We start from the raw sequence: 12233 nt of genomic DNA on the forward strand, positions 1-12233 counted from the left end.
AAGTATCATAACTTCATTTTCATTATCTCCCAGTTATTTGCTTTTACATACCATAACCGTATATTTCTTTATTTTTCCTGACACAACGTGGATTTTTACACTGGGTTCAACGGGATTCGCTTACTAAAATAAATTAAATTTGGTGGCATTAATAAACAAAAAACTGTTGTTACCAATATTAAAGATTAAAGAAAGTAATAGGATATTGCCGAGATTGACCTATGTTGACTTTGAAGGTAGCATTTGGTAAAAGTTTTGGCGAATTTGATTTTAAAAGATGGTAAATTAAGCAATACCATAAGTCAGAATAGCCGGCTGCCTCACAGCATAGCAGCCATAAAGCCTCTTTGTCTCAGTTTATATTGATATATACTGCAGGTGTCAACCTGCAAAAGCATATATGACCAACTAAAACATAATGGCATGTCCTGGAAAGTAAAATCCCAGAACTTTTTAAATAACCATTTATTTTTGAAAATATGAAACAACTCAACGGCAACTATACGAGTTTGAAAGATGTTATTCTTAACTTTGAGGAATATCTGCATAGGTGCCGGGTACTTAATTGTCTATATAGTATTGTCGTTGATGTATTTGTATTAATTTCTTTAGTAAACTATACCTCCAGAATGAAAATAATGCATATTTCAGCAAATGACCACTCAACCTAGAAGTCTTACATCACCGCTTTTGACAGAAGAGTGGCACAAAAGGCATTTTCTTTGTGAGCAAAGGCCAGTCGAAGTGAAGATCCAGGGCAAGGTGCATTTTGTGTCCCAGAGGTAAATACTTTTTTTACTTCTAATGATGTATCGTCAATATTTCTCAGTTTTGGTGTATGATTACCATCCGTTACAGAATTTAAGGCGTCAAAAGTGATCATTGAGTAAGCTAGAAATTTCGAATTGTTTATTCGCCTTCGATAACGATTCAATGTTCTCCCAAAAAGCCTTAAAAGTGTGATTGCCCTCATAACTATTGTACGGAGTTTTACGAATAGTCTTTCACGCACTAGTCTTTATTTTAGCCGCAGTAAATAACCTTGCCTTTACCTTTATACCTTGGTCTCAGAGGAAATGACCAATTTAAGCTTTTTTCAGCTGATACGTGACGAGACTACGGTAAGGTAGAAATCACTTAAGAACTTAAAAAGTAATGCAGTGACGTTTTGTGTATAAAGTCAGTTTATGAGATTAGAATTTGAATGCTCTTACAAATGATATAAATTTTACTTACTCAATCATTTCATCTTTTTTTGTTTGTTTTACTCTCCTACATCAGGTTCTTTAAGAAACATTGCGGCTCAGAAGAAAACAAACTTACAAATGTGTTGTAACATGTTTCGGCGTTTCTTTGAATTATGTGTCCCAAAAGTTCGTTCCTATGCCTCTTGTGCCTCCCAGCGTCTTAAACCCTGTCCCAAAGGTTCGTTCCTATACTTTATAAGTCTGCAATGCATTACGACTGGACTTAATAAGCAAATCTTTTGCACAAAAGTTGCCTTGTCTTTCATTCTATTAAACATTTCATAATTTTTGTGCCATGTTTTGACTCTATATATTCGATTTTTGTTTTTTTGCCCCAAAGGTAGGCGTGCGCGTGTATGTTTTCCCGCCACATATTATTTTTGTAGCCTGAATTTCATCCGATTACTTCGAGTCGTTATTACTCCCTCAGTAACGTCTGAATCGACCGGCCGTTAATGTCGTCCAGTGACGTCACTACTCCTTTGCTTTAATTCATGCAAAAAGTAAAACAGAGTGGCAAACCGAGAAATATCGTTTGGAATGGCTACAATGCATGATACAAAATTACTTTACGTTCTTCGATTGTAATTCATGTTTAAGGTTCAAACAATCAACTGCATGGAGTACTGAACTCTGAACTGGTTGCAATGCCAATATCAAACTCGGTTGCAATCACAATTAATTGAAAAGAAACTATTTGGTCCTTAACGAAGAAAAAAAAGATCAAGAGCCATAATAGCTCTTACCTTGATTCAAACGTTAGCCAGTGTAGCTCTTGAAAGTCAGGTTTAATATGTTTATGATGAATAGTTCCAATAACAGACCTATTCGGCTAACTCAGTGTTGTACCAAATTCAAATAATCCGGGGCTAAGATTCTTTGTGTATTGTATTTGCATTATAATGTGGCATTCACATTTAAATGATATGAAAATTCCTGAAACGAAACCTTTTATTCCCAAAGGGTTTGAATTGTACATATTATTATACCGGGAGCCGATCATCGGCTCCTGATTATACATATTTATCAATAGTACATGTGCATGAGCCAAATTCAAAATTTGGGTACATCTTCGACAGACTAAACGTCTTATGCATTTTTGCAAAGGCGCATGTCGAAAGATACTAAAAAACAATGTTAGATGTTTTTTTCGAAGTTTAAGGGGATAATCAGTACGTTATTTTTGGGCACCCTCTATAATGCAAGAAAGTAGACATAAGAAAAGAAGGGCCTGCTATTTGCATCTCTTTACGACTTTTCATCTGTCACGAAAACCTAACGCTTTATATATTTCTAGTGGATCAATCAAGATTTCGAGTTTCGTTGTTACCATGGCAACCAAAATGTCTGGGACACGAATAGTTTTTGAAGAGAGGAAGATCTCAAAAAGCTCAGTTGATATTTCTAACAGACGTTTTACCTCTCTACCACAAACTATACAGAAGTTTATTTATGGCGGCTAATAATTTGGCTGAAAAGTTGCCAGCTTCTAAAATCCACCAAATAATTATAACGGTTGCTCTTGCGGAAATCGGCATCGTAACGGTGAGCATGTGTCTTCATGTGTGACAAAGCTCGATATACCAGTACATGTGTTGTTCAGGAAAAGAGCCGGACACCGGACCTGAAAGAACGATGGAAATTAAACCCAATGTCTGATATGAACAGCCACTGGGTTTGGAGAAATCCAGCAAACAAACCTCCGGAGCATCTTTGCCTACTAAAAAAGCTATTACAGCTGTTCTAGATTCGGGATTCAGTGTGAAGTCGCTACTTAATTAATTGGCGTAATTCTTAGACTGCGTAGTAGGCGACGGAAGAAATCTAACCGGTGTCTGGCATGCAGACTAAGTAGCTCTGATTTTTCAAACCTTAAGCCAATAGAACACATTTTCTTCGATGCATGCATTGTGGGTGTTGACTGCTTAATAACGCAGTGAGTCAGTTATCACGGCCCAGCTTATCAGGAATTTGTTAACGCCAGCTGCCGAAAGAAATGGACAAAAGGGCTTATATATAGTTGGCGTCCCTTTCCTCACTGAGCAGCCTTCCTCGCTTTTCTCCTTCCCCCCCCGATCCGCTACACCTCTCGGCCCCTGCCATGCAGGCTGACAGAAATTTTCGCAGAATTTTGCTTAAAACTGTTCAGTTTTGGGTCGGCTACTTAACCATGTACTAAAAATTTGCTAAAATCCGTCCAGTGGGCATTTGAAATTTGACTGTAAATATTTGCAGCTTTAAACGCAGGGTACCCAGTCTTAGCAATATCGCATGCTCAACAACATCACATAAAGTTTTTTGTAGTTTAGTTAGTTAAAGAGGCCGACATAAAAGGACACAGTCAGCTGATGCACATGCGCATAAGATATCATATCCTAGATGATTTACATTGCGCAAGAAACGCGTGTGAAACAGAAAGTGTGAGGCGCATCCTTTGCAATATCTAAACAAACCTTGTGGAGTCGAAGTAATTACAAGTCAAAATCGTGATTGTAGATCCTGATTCGTATTAGAGCACTCATTTTCTGATACCATGGAGAATCAAGAGCCATGATGGGTCTCGGGAGAATTTAAAGATGCACGTGTCCAAGGAAAGCTAAACGTTGACGAATACCTCCGAATTAAAAGAATCAGTAGAGACGAGAAATGAAGCGGGAAGTCTGAATCATTGCCGAATGTCCTGTCGGCAAGAACCTTCTCCAGGTTGAAAAAAACATATATAACGATGAACTGCCTTTCAATGTTATTGATTCAGTCCTCCTGTTATTTTGGTCAACGCAGGCTATTTCTTCCGCCCGACGCCTCCACGTTTCCCTCCTCTTCTTTCATGTTTCTTGGATTCTGTTTTTGACCAATAAGGATAAAATAATATTGTAGGATGAGTTGAATGAGTAAAAACATTCTCAAAAAGAGTATTAAAGATTGAAAGTCGAATGCAACATTAGGGAAGATTGACGCAGATTTCTACTTGTATTCCACGTGTACTTTGATTTCGGTTGAGGAACACGCTTTTGAAATTAGCAAAAGTAGCGTCCAGGCCAGCGCGGAAAATTGCTTGGAAACATTTCCTACCGTTGCCTCTTGAACGGCTTTGCACAGGCTACCTACCAATGCTTCTGTCTTTACATTCTGTTCACATTCTGTTCTGATTAACTTTCTTCTGTCGGGAGATATTCGAAAGACCATGTTAAATACTGACTGAATAAGAGCGTTTCTCATTGAAGTTTATTTGAACGATTTTAATTGCTGCACTTTTAAACTCCTAATTAAGATGTTAGCCATAAGACCAGCAACTTAATTGTACACAACTTGGCCGAAATGCTTTCGATCAAGAAATATTCTTTTCTTGACCGTGCTTGAGACGAAGGTAGCTTTATATTAACCAATTCCGTTTTTTAAGCATTTATGATATGAGACGAAGTGGAAGTCAATAAGAGAGCAAAACAAAACGGAGCCAATATCCAGCCATCTTGACCGAACAAGCTTCGTTAATAATGGTCAACCTTTTCTCGCAAAACCAAAGCGAGAAATCGGGAGCGGGCAAGATGGGGCCATCGTAGAGTACACCACTCGAAACCATTGCGCGCTTCGACTGTTTTGTTCGTCCATCGGCGAAAAAGAATATTCTTTATGCAGTTCACGGTATAAAAAGTACTGCTGGTGACCCTCTCCTCACGAAGCCCATTTTTTGTCCGGATGATCACTAACACAGGCTGGGAAGTGTGAATTATGCTCGTGAACGGAATTTTTGGCCCATCATAGCTGTTAGGCCATCTTTATACCGTTTTTGTTTCCCCTTCTCGGTGTTGTCGTTCACTTGATGAACTGCTTTCCTATCATACTTTTTTCATTGCTCAAAAGTACCTAGCCTGTTTCAGGCTCTAAGATAGTCGGGTGCGCGTAATTGAGAAAGCGCAAACACGAAAATGAAACGGCAAAAAACTGGGGAGACACCTTTTCCCAGACACCTTTTCGACCGCCCTTCTTTTTCCAGATTACGCGCTCATATTTTCGCGTGCCTTCCTTATCCCTACTATCTGTGAGCCTGGAACAATCCAAGAAATACCCTCTCCGTCATCTGTAATTACAACTCTTTACATGAAACTAGTGTTCTAATTAATCTCATTCATCATGTTGGGAGGTTAACGAGAAGAAATTAATGTAGCATTACAACAAAAGCTACAACACTTTTTTCTGGCCAGTTAAATAACGGAAAATTGAAAAAGAAAATGAAAATTTTCAAAGGTTGGAATTTCGTAACCTTTTTAACTAGTAACGGTTTTCATTTTCTCCATTTTACACTTAACGACATAAAATATATTTTTACGGCTAACCAATAGCTCTATCGCATTTTGAGGCCCTCTTGAAGTTTCCTTTTGCGTAGTTCCAGGTAGGTAGGTATTTTAGGTAGGTATTTTATTTATCCACATTACACGGATGAGTACAAGGCTCGTTTAAACGTGAAAGTGCCAAATTACTACAACCCTAGTACATATCAAAACGGAAGAAAAAAAAAATAAAATAAAATAAAATGAAAAATAAAATAAAAAAATAAGAATAAAAATTATACGAAGATATAAAAATAAAAAATGAAAAATATACGAAAATCAATGATATTAAGAGGAAATCTAGCTATATATAATCCAAACTATGTACAAAAGTTACAATTACACTCAACTCCGGTCGTCGAGTTGACCTCATCCAGGATTGACTTAAAAATGTTAAGAGATGGAGCTCTCCTTACATAGTCAGGCAGATTGTTCCATAATCTTGAGGTGATGTAATGATATGACCAATGCATAAGTCTACTGTTATAGACAGGCTGATTAAGCTTGCAGAAGCCTCTGAAGTCATATTCATTATTACGAGATAAGAAAATAGGTAAGTAGGTCGCTATATGAGGTTGACTTACCCATGTTCAAAAGAGTTCTAATGGCGTACTGATTAGTAACCTCCAGTTTATTAGAAAGACCAGATGATAACCCAGCTAACACTGGAGCATAGTACTCTAGGTGTGGCAAAATAAAGGCCTTGTAAATATTAACCATCACTTTGGAAGGTACGAATTTACGAACTCTCCTAAGAGCACTAACTTTAACATTAACCTTATTACAAACAGACTTAATATGGGCTTTAAAAGATAGGGAGCTGTCAATGGTTAGACCTAGTAAGTGCATATCGTGTACCACCTCCAAGGGTGGCCTAGTACGGTCAGCAAACAATTCGTAGGATGGCGGATTGTCACCCAATGGTTACACTTTAGTTTTAGATTCGTTTATACTAAAGTAATTACACTTGAACCATGACTGAAGCACATCGAACTTGCTCTGAATTCTTGAATCTAACACATCTTGGTTAGGGTGTGATAGATTCAGTGTCGTATCATCAGCATAAAGCCTTAGCTCAGCATCGTCGACAGAATAAGTGAGATCATTAATGAAGAGGTTGAATAGAAGAGGCACCAATATTGATCCTTGAGGAACGCCGTGTTGGACTGTTTTCCAGTCTGAGTAGGTGTTTCCGATCTTAACACGTTGCCATCTATCACACAATTACGAGCGAATAAGATTTACCGCACTTTCGGTAAAGCCATAAGCTTTCAACTTGGAAATAAGTAGGCTGTGAGAGATTGAGTCAAAGGCCTTGGATAGGTCTACTGCAATCGCAGTACAATGATCCTTATTATTCAGAGAAGCTCTGAAATCAATCCACAAGCTTGGCCATGCATTAATGGTTATGCAGTGGTTTATAAGGTTAGTAAGTGGAACTGTCAATGCCTCAGAGGAAATAGTAAGAACCCTTTGTGATATTTTATCTGGTCCAGTGGCCTTCTTAGGTTTCAGAGAATCTATCAGTTTCTTGACGTAGCCCACTTCAACATGGCGGAAGGACAATAGCAGATGATTACGTCTCCGACTAATTTTATTGACACTAAGGCGATTAGCAAAAGCATGTTCAGACAAAATAGGAATATGAGCAGCAACACCATCTATGAAGTGTCTGTTGAAAATATTACCTATTTCCATGTTGTCAATAATCAACCATCCTTCCTCTAAACGTTGTATATGTTGTTGTTGAGTACTTTTGGAAGGTAATAAAGGCTTGAATTTTTTCCAGAATTCACCAGGGTAGGCACATTCAGCAGAAGCCTGGATGAAATAGGATTTCATAGAAAGAATGTTGCCATGGGTGACCTGTGAAAAAGCCTATGCGTTGATTGTATTATTCTATTTGAAAAGGTGAAGCAGTTTTTATTTCATATTTTATCACCAAACATTAGGCAGCAGCAAGAGAGGATAAAGGGGACATAGAAGGCATCCCCTATACACACCCTATTCCATAGGTAATTCGTCTCGAGTTATTTTTAAGACCATAGATCCCAAGGGGGATTAGACATCAGCCAATTACATAGTGCGAATATGTTCCGCGTGAATGACCCACGCTCAGAGCCACGCGTCCTTCACGAATTGACGCAGAAAAAAATGGAAGAAGACAGGGAGAGCGATATTGCTATTTCTTTTGTCGACGGAAACGACTAAAGAGAGATTTCTGTTAAAGCTGTGTCAGCGAAACGGAAATTAAAAGAGAATCGCCCTTCCTCTCTTGTATAGAGCTAACAGTACGGCAGGGAAATCCTTTACACACTGAATATTCTCTCAGGATCATTTATAATTTACAGTTTGAGGAGAGCAATTTCTGGTTTGATATTTATTCTTTTATTAGTCTTTTATATTCAACAAAAAATAACACTTGGCGTCCTACTTGCTTTATTATACAAACGACCGGTTTCAACAGACTGGGGAAATTTCTCATTTTATTAAAACACTGAGGTTACGACAACTTCGAGTTAAACTAACTTCACGGGTTGTCAAAGAGTCCAGCGATTTCCTTTTCCCAGGTGAGCGCCGACTCAGTTCGCTTCAATATTCAGAATGCTCTCTATCTCTTTACGCTTTCATTGCCTTTCGCCCGACATGTTTTGCACGGCGTTTAGTCATGCGAAACCTCCACGAAACATCCACGCAGCGCGCGAGGTAACTTTATCCCGATTCTAAAAATAACTCGAGACGAATTACCTATGGAATAGGGTGTGTATGGGGGATGCCTTCTCTGTCCCCTTTATCCTCTCTTGCAGCAGTCAGTTTGTCTATAAGTTTAAGTTTAGCACTATCTTGTTTGAACGTGTGATTGTGGTTAACGAGGGGTAGCTGTTCTAAGAGCTGAAAATGTTGCCTTGAGTATATTGCTTAATTAATGGTTTTAAATAATCTTCAAAGAACTCTTGTCCTCTTGATCCCATCGCAACCAAACTTGTTATTGAATGCCTTGATGTGCTACTGCCTTCGATGATCACAAGAATATTTAAACTTTCTCTTTATTCTGGATACTTTCCCCGTGCTTAAAAGCGTGCTTTGGTACGGCCCCTGTTAAAGAAAGATGGTTTAAAACTCGTCTTTAAACATTACAGGCGTATGTTTTAAAACTTGTCGAGACTGCAGTTTCTAAGCAATTACAACATGTTGGCCAATAATCTGTTTTCAGCGTCACAATCAGCATATCGTCCGATTCACAGCACAAAGACTTCATTGCTGAGAGTCACCAAGGAGATTTTTCTTAATATGGAGAATCAACGTGTTACTTTGCTTCTGCCACTAGACTTAAGAACCGCTTTTGATACCGTTGATTTACTCTCTTGCATCGGCTCCAGTTTTCATTTGATATCCAAGGAAAAGTTCTCTCTTGGTTTAAGTCATATTTGTCGGCAAGTATTTATCAATAACATACTCTCTGATGAGTTCGGCTTGGAATATGACGTGCCTCAGTAGGAGCGTACCGTCCACACACGCACATACGCCCGTGCGTACTTGTACAGCTGAAATATGGAAAAATTATATACTTTTTATTTCCTCGCATTTTTTCGCACGATATTGTCGTTTATATTCCATAATTATGATGACGTCTCTGGCCTCTTTTTTCCGTAAACACTGTACCCTGTCGACAACACTAGAGATGGGTAAATAAACAACTTACTACTGCACTTTCCTGCGTATTAATTTACCAAAAATGTGCGGAAAACGCTGGAAATAGCATTTCCGAGACCCTAAAGTGAAACATTTTCTGGGGGAGCATGCCCCAGTCCCCCCTAGGTTAGGCCACTTTCGGCACTACAACGTTTCTTCCCACGCTTGCGTACACCTTCAAAATCTCACGCTATGCTCCAGGGTTCCTGTCTAGGTCCCATACTGTTTACACTGTATACGAGTAAGTTCTTTGAGTTTGCCAAAACTCATCTGCCTGAAGTTCATTGTTATGATGATGATAGTCCTAAGCTTAAGTCAGCCTTAAAAAAGCATGGAAAATTGCTTGTCGGATATTCGTTTGTGGATGTTGAATGACAATCTTGAATGGAATGACGACAAAACTGACTTTCGCATTACTGGCACACCACAACAGCTGGAAAAGGTCAACATCACGAGTTTCCACGTAGGGAACTCCGACATTCATCGCGTTCCCACTGCAAGGAATCTCGGTTCATGGTTTGACTGTAGGCTGTCCATGTCGAGGCATGTTATAGAGATCTGCAGTTCTTCATTTTTCTATTTGTACAACATACGCCACATCAGGAATTATCTCTCACAACGCCAACCGAGACACTCCTTCATGCATTCGTATCCAGTTGTCTTGAACACTGCAACTGCCTATTATATGGCCTGCCTGGTTCTCACTAATTAGCGACAACGTGTACAGAATGCTTGTGCTGATTTTTAATGAACACAAATTTTGTCATATACGCCCCTTATTATACTGTTACAGTTAACGTTACCAGTTGCACTGGTTACCAATTGGATTTAGAATTGAGATTAAAATTCTTTTGATTATCTCACTTTTAAGATTCTTCACGGCTTAGCTCCGTCTTATCTCTTTTTCCTCTTGGGCGTCCATCGAGATATAATCTTAGGAACTCAAATGATAATCTTTTACTTAGTTGTCCCAGTTTCATATCCAGGGCAACACTTGCGATAGGTCCTTCATTTGCGCTGCTCTAAGGCTCTGGAATCCTTTGCCATTCGATGTCAAATGCGCCAAGTTTGTTGATGTTTTTAAAGAAAACCTTAAAACACACTTATTTACTTCAGTATTTTTATTATCATAACTTAAATCTATCTTTTTTTGTATTTTTACTATATATTATCATATTGTACATTTTTAAATTTAAACTACTATTTTTATCTATTTTAATTTCAGTCTTACTTTCTAACTGACTGTCATGCGCATTTGAACATTTTTATGAAACGTTGCGCACTAAATGTATTATTGTTATTTATTTTGAGATCAGTTCTGCTGCAGTTAGTTTGACGCTGACTGCCCAAAAGGCAAAGATTGACTGTACTGTAGACGCTTTAGAACGGAAATAAATTCTGACCTAGTAATTTGCATCATAAGTGTTGAGTTTTTTGTCCTTTTTTCTTATTTAGCTTAGTTGTCTACAAGCCAAACAATGAAGAACGTCTTGATGATACTGGCTTTAATAGCCATAGTTGCTGCTGTGCAATCCATGCCTGCTGGTAAGTGCTATGAGGACAAGAATACTGGTCAACTATGGCAAACTATTTTTTTCATGAAATAACATTCATTAAAACAGCTTGATTCGTTCCTTGATTGGCCTGGCAATTAAACATACTTAATAAACTAAGGTTGTTAAAGCGATCTAACGTTAACCTTTTTAACAATAAAGTATGAATTCGTTTATCAGAGTATTTCCAACAATATCTGGATAAAACTCTACTAAACTTGATGTTAGGCTCTTGTATCATGTGTATCAGGTAACTATTGACTAAAACTGTTTGTTTTTTAGACACTCATGATGCAAAGGCTCGTAATTACGTTCCAGAAAGCGCTAATGCTACAGACCCAGGAGCAGCTGAGCCATCAGAGGCTGACAACGATTCAACTCAGAGTGAACCTGAGCCCACTAGTGAGGAAGCCAGCAGTGATGTGACGGAACCTAAGGAAGACGAAACAGCAGTTGCTGATGACAGTAACGATGACGATCTTGATGACGACAGCGTTGACGACAATGACGAAGATGACGAGGAAGATGAAGATGACGAAGATGATGAAGATGACGAGGATGATGAAGACGATGAAGATGATGAAGACGATGAAAGTGATGGCGATGATGAGGACGACGGTGATGATGAGGATGATAGTGACGATCAGGATGATGGTGATGACGAGGATGATAGCGAGGAGAGCGATGATGAGTAGTTACAACAAAACTACGTGGATTTTGTGTTTAACGAGCTCTCCAAGTGTACAAAAGGCCTATATGTATGATGCACCTTTCCTTTGTGAATCGCATAGTGTGATTCAATAAAAATATGATTTATTGTAGTGTTAAAAAGGGTACGCTTTTTTCCCGTTTTTCTTTTGCGTCTAAAAGGTTGGGCAGTTAAATTCGTTGCTTTTTAATACTTGCTTGTGCTTTAAAAGAAATGGCCTCTCGCATATATACTTTCTACGAGACCCAGATGCAGTTTTGTTTGTCTGCTGGCAATGTTTACGAGGAGAAAGCGCTAGGAACTAACTGTCGCCAAAACAGAAACTTTGAGCTACCTGCCTCTCATTGGCCAATCAGCAACATGCAGTTGTCGGTCACTTCCGCTCACTATACACCAACATCGGATAGGTTCGTTCTTCATAAAGTTGAGTTTCATCCCGGCCCGTTTGTCAGATAAAATCAAGGAATTGTGGACTGTGTGTGGTTTATACGTATATTGAATGGTGGGGGTACGTTAACTATTGATGCAAACATGGTAAGACAAACATGAAAGAAAAAAAGAATTAATGATGAGATCGAGAGCGCCAATTTGAAAAAAACATCATTCCATATTCTCAATTTTTAGACGCCAACAAATAAGAGGATATGTATCAGGTTTTTTAAAAACGTGGCTAGACCGACTTTGTAGTCAACACATGGGTCAA

At 38.6% G+C, this 12233-nt stretch overlaps 1 protein-coding gene across 1 annotated transcript; it reads left to right on the forward strand.

The window, feature by feature from the left end:
- Positions 1 to 675: 675 nt before the first annotated feature.
- Positions 676 to 11652, forward strand: LOC140935389 (uncharacterized). The gene is made up of 3 exons (XM_073384940.1): positions 676 to 782; positions 10724 to 10813; positions 11104 to 11652. Exons 2-3 carry the CDS (start codon positions 10747 to 10749, stop codon positions 11514 to 11516), a joined length of 480 nt encoding a protein of 159 aa, XP_073241041.1. The 5' UTR covers positions 676 to 782; positions 10724 to 10746; the 3' UTR covers positions 11517 to 11652.
- The last annotated feature ends 581 nt before the right edge of the window (positions 11653 to 12233 follow it).

Source organism: Porites lutea, chromosome 1, assembly GCF_958299795.1.
Source record: "Porites lutea chromosome 1, jaPorLute2.1, whole genome shotgun sequence".
NCBI classification, from domain to species: domain Eukaryota; kingdom Metazoa; phylum Cnidaria; class Anthozoa; order Scleractinia; family Poritidae; genus Porites; species Porites lutea.

Coding starts and splice junctions, on each gene's coding strand:
- LOC140935389 (XM_073384940.1), top strand. CDS start 10,747: ATGAAGAACGTCTTGATGATACTGGCTTTAATAGCCATAGTTGCTGCT. Junction 10,814..11,103: donor TGTGCAATCCATGCCTGCTG/GTAAGTGCTATG, acceptor TTTGTTTTTTAG/ACACTCATGATGCAAAGGCT.